We start from the raw sequence: 13305 nt of genomic DNA, 5'->3' as shown, positions 1-13305 counted from the left end.
TGATGCTGAGTGAAGTGAGTAGAACCAGGAGAACATTGTACACAGTAACAGCCACGTTGTGTGATGACTAATATTGACAGACTTAGCTCTTCTCAGCAATGGAAGGATCTAAGACAACTCCGAAAGACTCATGATGGAAGATGCTGTCCACATCCAGAGAAAGAACTTTGGAGTCTGAATGCAGATTGAAGCATACTATTTGCAATCTCTCTTACTCTCTCTGTCTCTCTCTCTCATTTGTTCTGATTCTTCTTTGCAACATGACTAATTTGAAAATATGTATAATAACAATGTATATGATTGCATGCCATCTTGGGGAAGAGGGAGGTGGAGAAAACTTAAAACTCAAAAGCTTATGGAAGTAAATTTTGAAAACTAAAAATAGGTAAACTAATTTAAAAAGTAAAAAAAAAGTTGGCGTGAAAAATACATTAAAAAAGAAAAGCAAAAAAAAAAAAAGTTGGAAGTACCATCTCAGTGGCCATCTCATCTAAAACATACTAGACAAACATTATAGCTTAGCTACAATAAACCTCTGTTTGTATATTTCTAGTGGGAGATGGGAGGAAGGACATACTACCTCACAGGATAGCCCCATGCCTTTAGGGATAGTTCTAATTATTAGGAAGCTTTTTCTTCTCTTTTAAATTTGTACCCATAATTCCTTCACCACTGCTCCTAATTCCGCCCTCTGGTACCTCAAAGAGGGGGAGACAACTTGTAAAAAAACTAGGTACCAACAAGAAACATATGTGTTAATAGGAGGTAATATACACATATACATACATGCATATTATATATACATACACATACATAAACATATGCAAATATATTTATATATACTATATATTTCCCTATTAGAATATGACCCTCTTGCTGGCAGAGACTGTTTTCCCCCCTTTTTATATCCTCAGCACTTAGCACAGTGCCTGGCTAATAAATAATAAATAAATAATAAATATAGTCAGCCCTTAAGAAATGCTTGTTAACTGAAAAAGAGGAATCCAGAGCCTTTTCCCATAAGACAGCCTTTAAATAATTGAAAATTATTGCCATGTCTCCCTTGAGCCTTCCTTTCTGCAGGCTAACCATCTTTCTTTAACTTCTTCAACTGAGCCTTATATGGTATGGATTCTAGTATCTTTGCCATCCTGTTCATCCTTCTCTTTAGGCTCATCAACTTATTGATGTTCTTTCTAAAAGGTGTCACCCAGAACTGAACACTCCAGACATAGGGGATAATGGCTGAGTACAGTGGGATTATGATTTCCTTATTCCTGGAGGCTTCTCTGAATGCAGCCCAAGGTTATGGCTTAAAAAATTTGGCTGTCTAATTATATTGTTGAGTTATTTTGAGTTTTTGATTTACTTAGACTCTTACGTTTTTTCCCCCAATTTTTTAAAACATTTTTATTTAAAGTTTTGAATGATAAATTCTATCCCTCCCTCTCTCTCTCCTTCCTTCCCCTCCCCTCCCCACTCCCTGAGATAGTAAGGAATCAGATATAAGCAATACATGTGCAATTGTGTAAAACATTTCCATATTAGTCATTTTGTGTGAGAAAACTCAAAGAAAAAAATGAAATAAAGTGAAAAATGGCATGCTTCAGTCTCTATTCAATTAACATCAGTTCTTTCTCTGGAGGTGGATAGTATGCTTCATCATTAGTCATTGGGGATCATTGTATTGCTGAGAATAGCTAAGTCATTCACAATTCTTCATCAAACAATATTGCTGATACTGTATACAACATTCTCCTGGTTCTGTTCACTTCCCTATGCATCAGTTCATGTCAGTCTTTCCAGGATTTTCTGAAATCACCCTGCTTGTCATTTCTTATAGTACAATAATATTCCATTACAATCATATACCACAGCTTGGTTAGCCATTCCCCAAGTGATGGGCATCCTTTTGATTTCCAATTCTTAGCCACCATAAAAAGAGCTGCTATAATATTTTTGCACAAATAGGTCCTTCCCCCTTTTTTTGGATCTCTTTGGGATATTGACCTAGCAGCATTATTGCTGGGTCAAAAGGGTATGCAATTTTATAGCCCTTTAGGCGTAGTTCCAAATTGCTCTCCAGAATGGTTGGATCATTTCACAACTCTACCAATAGTGCATCAGTGTCCCAGTTTTCCCACAACCCCTCCGGTATCCAACATTTTACTTTTTACTTTTTTCTTGTTATCATATTAGCCATTTTGATAAGTATGAGGTGGTACCTCAGAGTTGTTTTAATTTATATACCTCTGATCAATAGTGATTTAGATCCTTTATTCATATGACTATAGATAACTTCAATTTCTTCATCTGAAAACTGCCTGTTCGTATCCTTTAACCATTTATCAATTGGGGAATAACTTGTATTTTTATGAATTTGAGTTAACTCTCTATATATTTGAGAAATGAGGCCTTTATCAGGGACACTTGTTGCAAATTTCCCCTCACCCAGTTTTCTGCTTTCCTTATAATTTTGGTTGCATTGGTTTTGTTTGTGCAAAAACTTATTAATTTTATGTCATCAAAGTGATCCATTTTACATTTTGTAATGCTCTCTATGTCTTCTTTGATTCTAAATTTTTCCCTTATCCATCAATCTGACAGATAAACTTTTCCATGCTTTCTTAATTTACTTATAGTTTCACCCTTTATATGTAAATCATGTACCCATTTTGACCTTATCTTGGTATATGGTATGAAATGTTATCTATACCTAGTTTCTGTCACACTGTTTTCTAGTTTTCCAGCAGTTTTTGTCAACTTCTGTGCAATAATTCCTCCTCACTTTTGTATTTGTGGGATCAAATTTTTGAACCCAGGTGTAATTCTTTACATGTATCAGAAGGATCCAAAAACAAGTTCAGAAGGAGACACAAATAAGACAATTTTGTTATTGTACCATTAAATTTAATATATATTTAAAAAACCCCTAAAACTATGTAACAGAATTCTAGTTTAATAGACAATACTCTTGTTCTTTGTATGTTAAAATATTTGAGCTTATGTAGATTATTAAATTCATGATGAAATTAGAAATAGAAATACCTTACACATATTAAATTTCATCTCATTGGATTTGGTCCAATATTCTGGCCTCTCAAGGTCCTCACTCTCTCTTACATTTTGCTAACTTCTCCTTCCAGTTTTGTGTTATGTATAAAGTTAATAACCATGCCATCTATGCTTTTATTCAAGATATTGTTAAAAAATGTTATACAGCTCAGAGTCAAGCACTATTAGGAATCTGGTTCGTACCATCTAGGATTCTATAAAATATTTTCTTTTCTCCTCTTTTTATTTAATAATAGTATTACACTACATTTGTACCCCACAATTTGTTCAGCTATTTCTAAATTGTCTGGGTCAATCTAAGTTATTCCTTTAGATTCTTGTTATTTGTTTTTTCTCCCCTTATTAGAATGTTGGAATCATGTCATTATATGCTCTTTCCAATTACTCTGATATATTTACTTTTTTAGATTTTTCTCAACTCTTGTGTTTATATTTCAAAGTTGCTACTCAGCTCTGGTCTTTGTATCAGAAGTATTTGTAAATCCTCTATTCCATTAAAGATCCATCACTTCCTCCTTGTATCATTATATTTAACTTTTGAGGGTAAGTTATTCTTGATTGTAAGTCTATCTCTTTTGTAATATTGTATTTCATGTCTTCCTCTCATTTATAGCTGCCAGATCTTGTATAATCCTGACCATAGTTCTTTGGTACATGAATCATTTCTTTCTGGATACTTATAGTGTGTGTGTGTGTGTGTGTGTGTGTGTGTTTATGTATGTGTGTTTTGGTAGAAGCTCTGGATTTTGGCTATGACATTCCTGGGATCTTTCCTTTGGGAGTTTCTTTCAGCAGATGATTAATGCATTCTTTTCATCATTAAAACCACTGATTCTAACAGATCTGGGCAGTTTTTATGTATGATTTCTTGAAATATAGTCCAGCCTTTAAAAAAATTCATTGAGAAATTGAGAAAGTCCAGTGATTCTTAAATGATCTCTCCTTGACTTCCTTTTCCATGTCAGTTGTTGTGATGTCATATATTTTATAGCTTCTTCTATTTTTCAATATTTTGTTTTTTTTTTGCTGTCTAATGAAGTCATTGATTTCTGTTTGGTCTATTTTAGTTTTTATTTGAGTAAAGTTTACCTCTTTTTCTATTATGTTATTTATTCTCCCTTTATTTAATTTTTTTATTTCTTAATTCTTTTCTTCTAGGTATCATACTGTCCTTGTGAAAAATATTATTTCTTTTGAGTTTCTGCTTGTAGTTACTTTATTCTTTTTGAAGATCTCTAGATTTGGTACTGGTTTGTATTTTCTTTGATTTATTTGTCTCTCCAGCTTTCCTTCTTGAACTGGGGCTTTGTGCCAAGGCTCAGGCTCTGTCTGTTGCTGTGTTTTGCATGGGGTGATGAGTCCTGATAGTCTTTCCCTGGGTTCATGTATTGAACTCTATCTCCTGGGATTAAGTCCTTCTAGATTTTTGAGTTTCAGAACACTAGATCTTCAGTACTTTCTGTGGCATCTCAGGACAGAATATTGGTGACCTCACAGTCCTTGAGGCCTTGGGTGTCCAGGTCTGTGGCCTGTAGTAAAGTGCTGGTTTTTTGCCTAATGCTTGTCCCTGAGACTTCTACAGTCCCTACCCTGGGGCTGACAACCATGGGACTTTCTCAGGAGGAGCCCTCCACTCTTGCTTCTGGACAGAGAACCTTGGAGGCTGCATAGGTCCCCGGTCAATCTCTGGTTGGATTTGTAGGTTATACTGTGCTGGCATTGATTTTTTGATAGCCTTTTTTCCTATTTTCTATGGGCTTCTGGCTGATCTCTTATACGGTTATGGAGTGGGAAATATCACTCTAGTTTTTCACTGAATTTCTTGATTATTATTTGGTATGATGTGAATTTCAGGCTTTTGCTGGAGTAGGGATGTGGGAGGGGGTGGTCTGCTTCTTGCTCAAGTGATATCTTGACTGGATGTCACTCTCTGCCTCCATCCTCACCCCTCACCCCAGTGCTCTTTCTACCACCTTGGCTATATTTGGTTATCATAATCCTTGTCTAACAAAGTTCATTGACACTGAGGTCAAGACTCCCTGGATGGCCTGTGACTATATGAGTATCACAAAAAGGAGAAATTATCCAAAGGAGCTTATTCTTCAATGTGATCTTTGTCTCTTCTATTTTGTCTCCAATTAATTTTGTTCTCATTTATTACCTTCTCTACTCAAAACCTCTCATGATCCTTGGCAGACTCAGTATCTTCAGTCAAAACCAGTTAATTTGCTTCTTATTCCCTGGGGTGTGTCTCCATTCCACTCAAACCCAGATAACAGATGGAAACTCTTTTAAATGTTTGCTTCTTTTTTCCCCCTCTCCCTGAACTTAGATTTTCTCCGTTTGAAGGATGGACAGAGCCGATGTGATGGAAAAGTGGAGATTTTTCTGCATGGAGTTTGGGGCCCAGTTCTGGATGGTGCTTGGGACCTTAATGGTGCCCAGGTGTTGTGTAGACAGCTCCAATGTGGAAAGGCAGAGAGAGTCTATACCTCTCTTACCTCAGGCCCAGGGGTGGGCTCTGTGGGTTTGAGCAGTATGAAGTGCATGGGCAATGAGACCCAGCTGGGCCAGTGTAACATGTCCACGTCTGCCTTGGCTCCAGTGGGGATCACTCAGGAAGTTGGTGTCATCTGCTCAGGTGAGTATCTGCCAAGTCTTTCAGAATCCTTCCTGGCCTCTCATTTTCATGTTTAATGATGAACCTTGTCCCTCAGGGAGCAAAAGGATCCGCCTGGTGAATGGCACTGGCCGCTGTGCTGGGCGAGTGGAGATCTACCACAATGGCACCTGGGGCACAGTATGTGATGATGCCTGGGACCTCTCTGATGCCAGTGTGGTCTGCAGACAGCTGGGCTGTGGTGTGGCCCTCAGTGCCATGGGATCTGCTCACTATGGGGCAGGGGCTGGGCCCATCTGGCTGGATGAGCTAAGTTGCTCTGGCAATGAGTCTGAGCTCTGGCAGTGCCCATTCCAAGGCTGGGGCCAGCATGACTGCAGACATAAGGAAGATGCTGGCATTCTCTGCTCAGGTCAGTCCTTTGGCTCTGACTAGAGTCGCTTCATCTTCAACTATTCCATTCCTTCTTTGACTACTCCTTTCGAGGATTGTAAAATCTCCCTTCTCTCAATATCGCAAGAAGAGGGCACTGGAGCAGTTTGTCATTTCCTTCTCCAGATCATTTTATAGGTGAGGAAACTGAGGCAAGCAAGGTTAAGTGACTTGCCCAAGGTCACACATCTAGTAAGTGTCTGAGGCCAGATTTGAATTCATGAAGGGAATCTTACTGATGCCAGGTCTGGCATTCTATCCACTGGGCCACCTAGCTTCAGTGCGGTTTAGCATTTAATTACTGGGGAGTCAGGAGACTTGGGTTCTGGTCCTAGCATTATCATTAATGAGTTGTGGAATCTTGTTTTTAAAACTTCTGTTTTTAAAAAAAGAGGATGGATTCCGTAGTTGATAAAGTTCTTTCTGCCTTCATAAATATGTGAAACTATGAATTTATAATGATGAAACCAGTGCAGGATTGATTTATGTTTTTCTCCTAGACTTTACAGCCATGAGGCTGGCCAGTGAGGCCCACAACTGTGCTGGGTGGCTGGAAGTTTTCTACAATGGAACATGGGGAGCCGTGTGTAGTAACTCCCTGAAAGAACTCTCCTTGGCAGTTATATGCAAGCAGTTGAAATGTGGACAACAGGGTTGGCTGGAGAATAAACAGATGGCTTACAGAGGCTCAGAAGTTAGCTGGCTGGACAAAATTGAATGCCGCAGCCTATATACTAAATCTTTGTGGCAGTGCCCATCGACCTCCTGGCATCCACACTCATGTTCCCGAGGAGATGAGGCCTGGATCACGTGTGATGGTCTGATTTCTTATCCCTTTGATTTCTAATGCTGGTGGCTTAGTTACCATTCAGTTTCTGACTTCCTTTTTATACCTGTAAAGTTGCTGAAACTGACCTGTCATAGGTCATAGAAGAGTAGTAGAAAGGGACCTGAGATCTGATTCCAGAACAGTAATCCCTTTCCCCAAATCCCTGATAAATGGTCATCCAGCCTGTGCTTGAAGGCCTCTGGTAATAGTAAATTCCCTATATGCCATTGTAGCTCATTCCAATGTTGGGTAATCCTAACTGTTGGAAAGTTTTCTTATATTATTGAGAGAAACCCTGCTTCTCAGAAACTTTTACCCATTCTCCTGGTGTTGCCTTCTGATGTTAAACAACATAAAGCTAATCCCTCTGCCACGATCTAGCCTTGAAATGTTTGTGAAGTCACCTGCCATTTCTTTCTCAACCTATTGATCTTCACATGGAATACTTTTCAGTCCCTTCGCTATACTGATTACCTCTCACAAGATAGGCTCCAGCTTCTTAATGCCCTTCCTACAATGTGGAACCCAGAACACAATACCTCAAATATGGTTTGACCATGGCACATACAGTGAGGATGTTTACCTTTTAGTATGTCAAAGAGGATGTGTCTCTGAGACTGTGATTCTCAGAATGTAGCTTAAGATTGCATTACCTTTTTGTGCTCCATGGTCTCGGATGCTAATCCCCTTTTGAGATTTTAGTTTAGAAATCCTATTCTTTACTATAGCAGGAATGACTCATTCTCACAACGCTGTAATATCATTTCTTCTGATATTTCCCAATACTTTATCTTTATAGAATGGACAGAGAAAACCTCAGAGGGTCCAGGTAAGAGGCTTAATTGTTCAGCAGACCAGGACTGCACAGGTATTTGTTTGGTCACTTTTTACTACATGTCACTAAGGAAAGGCCTGGTCTGTCTGCCTCTGTCAGTAACTCCTAGTGGCTGCATTTTCAGGGACAAACAGGCTGCGTGTCAGGGATGGAGGGGACAGCTGCTCTGGGCGAGTGGAGGTCTGGCATGGCGGCTCCTGGGGAACAGTGTGCGATGATTCCTGGGACCTGGTAGATGCTGAAGTGGTGTGTCGGCAGCTGGGCTGTGGCTCAGCTGTATCAGCTTTGGGAGAGGCTGCCTTTGGACCAGGGACAGGGGCTGTTTGGCTGGATGAGGTGCAGTGCAAGGGGACTGAACTATCTCTATGGGACTGCCCTGCAGAGCCCTGGGGACGCAGTGACTGTGGTCACAAGGAAGATGCAGCTGTGAATTGCTCTGGTGAGTAATGGGCCCCGAGCGGAGTGTGGGTTGTATAGAAGAAGACTGTCCCAGTGTGGCTGTGGGCATCATCAACCATGTTCAGGACTATGAACTCTAAGGCAAAAAGGACAAGCAAGGAATACCTTGACGTGTGTCATTAATGACAGTTTGGATGATGTAGGAGAATATAGCAGCTTTCCATATGATTCCATATGACTTTCTTTTTTGCCTTTGATTTAATTTCTCTATCTCTCTTCAGGTAGGAAAGAGAAGACAGCATTACTGCCTGGAAGAGGTGAGCCTTCTCCCCTTTATAGCTCCAAATTTCCTGTTTGTTCTTTCCTTAAAGCAGATGTTGGCACATGAGCCAGAAGATCTAGATTCCACTTCCTATTCCAACATCTGTACCTCAGTTTCCTCGTCTCGACAATGAAGATGAGAATACTTGCTCATCTTCTTAGGGTTGTTGCTGTTGGTGGTAGTGGTGGTGGGGGTGGTGTGTGTGTGTGTGGGGGGAAGAAGAATGTTTTGAAAATTATAAATGACTTTAAAATGTGAGTGTAATATAAATTTAAGCCAGTGTTGCTAAGAGAACTTTTGTTTTGAATTGGTGACCCAGCAGGACAAGAACACCCTGGGAACATCTGGAGGAAGCAAGCCTTTCAACCTTGACTTCCTCATAGAGAGTGGGAAAACAGTTGAGGATGTATAGGCCTGTGGGGGTGAGGAGGAGGAACATACTTGACTCATGGATTTTTTTGGAATCTCTGCTTCTGTTAAGGTTCCCTGTCCCCAGCCCAGGAAGGGGATAATCTACTGAGGATCATCTGTTTTGTCCTTGGGACACTTCTCTGCTTTGTTTTAATATTGCTGGGGGCTCAGATGTGGAACAAGAAAGGAACCTGCCACGGTAAGGGGTTAGAGGACGTAGCCAGTATTAGAGAGTATCAATTAGTTAAAAAAGGCTTCTCATGGAGAAACATCTGGAATATTTGGGATATTGCTCTCCTTTGTTCTATATGAGAATAGCTTTCTGCTGTATCGGGACTACTGCTTGGAGCCTTTGATCGACGGTGTGAAGCATTTAAAAATGACCTCATTGGCCCTCTGTAGCCTATGACTATTTCTCTTGTGAATAGTTGTGATTGCCTTAGAAGTCTGTGAAGGTATATTTTCTATTTCTAGCACTATGACAGGTATTTGGGAAATACACTTACTCTTTTGTTCCCCAATTAAGCCTTCTTTGCCTTGACAATATTTGCTTTAAAGTCAGGTCAGAAGGATCACTTATAATTTTGGTATATGTGGATATCAATAGTGTCTTGCTAAGTGCCATGGACATAGTATGTTTTTAACGCCCTCTTTGGACTCTTCTTGGATGAGTACTCATTTAGGCCTTAGTTTATTGCGCGTCCATTGGGCTGGTTGAGCGTGACCCTCCCTTGCTTTGATAAGATCCTTTTTGTCCTCTATGTTCCATAGGTCTTGGCAGTTTAATGCCATTTTTAGTGTGGTGCAATGTTCAGTTCAATTCTATAAGCACTTAGTGTGTACCTAATACAGGCCAATAACTGTTCTAGGTGCTGTGGTAGGCTGATGGAACAAAGACTTAAGTGAAGACAGTCTCTGTTTTCAAAAAGCTTATATTCTACTGGGGAGATACTTTATGCACATCATGGATCAGCAGAATTGTAGCTACATTGAATAGTCAGCATCAGTCAGTCAACAGGCATTTATTATTATTTTCAATAGTTAGCACTTATATGTAGTATTTTTAGACTTGCAAAGTACTTTAAATTTTATTTAATTTGATAATGACAATAATAATAATAATAATGATAATAATAATAATAACTAACAATTATATAACACTTATTACATGCTAGGCACTGTGCTAAGCACTTTACAACTATTACCTCATTTGATCTTCACAATAACCCTTGGGAGTAGGGACTATTATTTTTCCAATTCTGCAGATAAGGAGATGGACAGAGGGTAAGTGACTTGCCCAGAGTCACACAGATAGTGAGTATCTGAGGCCAGATTTGAACTCAGGTCTTCCTGACTCCAGGAAGAAATTTGGGGCATAAACATAGGTAAAGTGGAGCAAAGTTATCTCTATTTACAACTAATATTATGACTTACTTAGAGAATTTCAGACGTTCATTAATAATAAAAAAATAATAGCTTCACCAAAGTACTAAGATAAAAAACAAATTTACAAAATCAGGTACCTTTCTAAATATTACTGACAAATCCAAGATGAATAGAGGGAAGAAAGAATTACTTAAGTACAACTCTGAATTTTTCTTTACAGTAATATAGCAAGACTTTAATTATTGGAAAATACATAGGGTTCATTGTTGGGCCGTTTCAATGTAGTAATAATTACTTTTATATATGTATAGATGTATTATATATACACACACACATATAATCAGTCAAATTATTGAATGTTGAAAGGTTGCTTTGTAGAGCTAGACAAAATTAAATGATATTCATTGGAAGAATAGAAGGCCAAAATTTTTAAGGGAAATGAGATAATCATTACCTGATGCATTGTGAGCATCAGTTTCCACATGTTTAAAATGAAAGAGTTTAATTCAGCGATATAGGCTCCTTCCAGCTCAATAGCCCATAATCTTTTGATAACTTGTCAGCTGTTTCAAATATTAGACGAAAACATAGTGTATTCCCACATGATAATAACTGGACTGTCATCTGGTGGTAGTGAAAATCCTTCATGACAAGACTACTATGAACTAAGTAACTGCTTAACTTAATTTGTATTTTGTTAATTTCTATAACATTTATATACATTTGAGAGATGTATATAATTATCTATAATATACCATGGATTGAGCAACAGGTTAAATTAATTTATATCTTGTTAACCTCTGTAATATGTATACATTTGAAAAAGAATACATATAAATGAAAAACATCCAGGTATTGAAAGCATTTACTTATTTATTACATTCAATCTTGATGTATACTTAGCTGGAGTTAAATAAAGATCAAAAAAATAATACTTTGTGTGCTTCTGGGTTCCAAGCCCCCTTGAAATAACTCCCAGGAGTCAGCGGCTCATAGATTGAGAGACACTGATTGAAAATATTTTCAACAACATACTTTTTCAGTGCGGTCCCTCTGCAGAATCTATACCTCATAGTCTTTATTCTGCATGTAAATCATTGATCTCACTCTCCCCAATCTAAGGCAGGGTTAGCATGTCTGACATAATCTGTAGATGCTGTGGAATACACATTCCTCGCGTTCTGGGTGGTTTCATTAAATAGAACCTTCTTTTAGGGTGCTGTCCCCTTTATTAGGTGTAGTTCCCAGAGAGCACTGGTAGGGGAAACATGAGAGCCAGACACAGCCAAAAGCTTTGTCAGTCAATTTTGAGACTCATGCTCAGCTGAGTCTGCTGACTTTAAGCAATCGAAGGTGCTCATGGTAGTTCCCTGTTCTTTCTTGCTGCCCAAATACAGACGGAGATGAGCAGACCAGAAGTCTCCACTCTCTGAGGTAGCAAAGACAAGACATGCCTCCTCAAGGCAATCCCAGCTTGATAGATCTCAAAGGAAGACACAAAAACTCATATAGCAGGTCAAGAAGGGAAGACTTTTAACACAACACATGTGGAGAATACCTTGGATCACAAGATCTTGTTAAATTACACATCTCATCATGCAACAATTAATATTTGGCAAACAGAGGTTGAGAGAAATGTGTAGAGATCACATCACCTGTATCAGAGGAATCTAATGATGGCTTTACTTTTTGTTCTTATTGTTCAGTTGTTTCCCACTCTTCATGAATCCATTTGGGGTTTTCTCAGCAAAGATACTGGAATGGTTTGCCATTTCCTTCTCCAGCTCATTTTACAGATGAGGAAACGGAGGCAAACAGGGTTAAGTGACTTACCCAAGGTCATACATCTAGTAAGTGTCTGAGGCCAAATTTGAACTCAGGAAAAGGAGTCTTTCTGACTCCAGGCTTGGCACTCTAACTACTGCACTACCTAGCTCAATGGCTACTGACAAGTTCCTTCAGCTTTGTTTATGTAAATGTTTACTTTTGTTTGTTTACATCTCTGTACTCATTGTCTTTCTGTTTTTGGAAGGTACCTCCCATAGATTGTGAATGCATAGCAATGTGACTTTGGCTAAGTGCAGATGGCCTTATTTATTTCCTGTCTGCTATCTTCCTCATGGCAGTAAAGAATTCAAGTCACTAGCCCCCTGTGTCTGTGTTGTGAACACCATTAATATGAAGAATCAGTTCTCTAATTTCAGTTACATGAGATGACTCAGTTTCACTAGCTAGGGTCTTATGTTATAAATAGAAAATGACATTATTATAAAGCTTCATCATGAGTTCTATATCCAGACAATTCTACCAAGTATCTGATAAATTATCAGAATTTTAGTTCTTTCAATATCTAAATCTTAAGGAAAGTAATGGCCAGGGGCAAACAATCTCTAAGTAAATATATGCTCCAAGGTGTTTGTAGGCTGGATACAATTACTCACCAAATATATTTGGGAGTGTATTTATACTGTGTGTAGTATTTAGCATGGTCCTAGGTAGCATTGTGGATTACGTGCTGAGGCTGGAGTCAGGAAGACATGAGTTTAAAAATGGCCTCAGACAATTACTACCTGTGTGACCCATGGCAAGCCACTTTAACCTATTTGCTTCAGTTTCCTCAACTGTAAAATAAGGATAACAACATCACCCACCTTGAACCAGGCCACATTTTTTCAGAAGAGGAAATAGTTCATCTCCCAGGATTTTTTCTTAGTCAACCCATCTTGTCACTTAGTGATCATGCATTTTTTTTTTACATGTTCACAGTGTATTGTTTTGCTTTGCTTTCTAAAATGCATCATGCTTATTAGCTTGGAATCTGTCCTTTTCAAAATAGACATTTGTCCATTTCCTGTCAATTTGGCATCTCCTGCACTTTTCTAGATTTTTCAAAGATTATTTAAAGTGGTTCTGCAGATATAATTCCCCATATTTGTAGTTATTTGTGTTGTATCCTGTGCTGGTCAGAAAATATAAAATGTATTGTTTTCAGTTCT

The 13305-nt window shown here is 38.6% G+C and overlaps 1 protein-coding gene across 3 annotated transcripts in view; it reads left to right on the top strand.

Annotated features, from left to right (window-relative positions):
• The window catches only part of LOC114031640 (scavenger receptor cysteine-rich domain-containing protein SCART1-like), a 52750-nt gene that overhangs the window by 33669 nt on the left and 5776 nt on the right, over positions 1-13305 (top strand). The window contains exons 6-12 of one of the 3 annotated variants that reach the window (XM_027846773.1): positions 5408-5716; positions 5793-6107; positions 6628-6945; positions 7756-7785; positions 7916-8230; positions 8472-8507; positions 8994-9122. In XM_027846773.1, coding sequence (XP_027702574.1) covers positions 5408-5716; positions 5793-6107; positions 6628-6945; positions 7756-7785; positions 7916-8230; positions 8472-8507; positions 8994-9122 — 1452 coding nt within the window. Of the gene's footprint in view, positions 1-5407; positions 5717-5792; positions 6108-6627; positions 6946-7755; positions 7825-7915; positions 8231-8471; positions 8508-8993; positions 9123-13305 lie in introns of all 3 variants that reach the window. The other 2 variants (XM_027846772.1, XM_027846774.1) reach the window with 2 other exon arrangements.

Source organism: Vombatus ursinus, unplaced genomic scaffold, assembly GCF_900497805.2.
Source record: "Vombatus ursinus unplaced genomic scaffold, bare-nosed wombat genome assembly UNPS02015199.1, whole genome shotgun sequence".
Taxonomy (NCBI): domain Eukaryota; kingdom Metazoa; phylum Chordata; class Mammalia; order Diprotodontia; family Vombatidae; genus Vombatus; species Vombatus ursinus.
The sequence above is the reverse complement of the archived record's forward strand: the minus strand, read 5'-3'. Positions and strand labels throughout refer to the sequence as shown.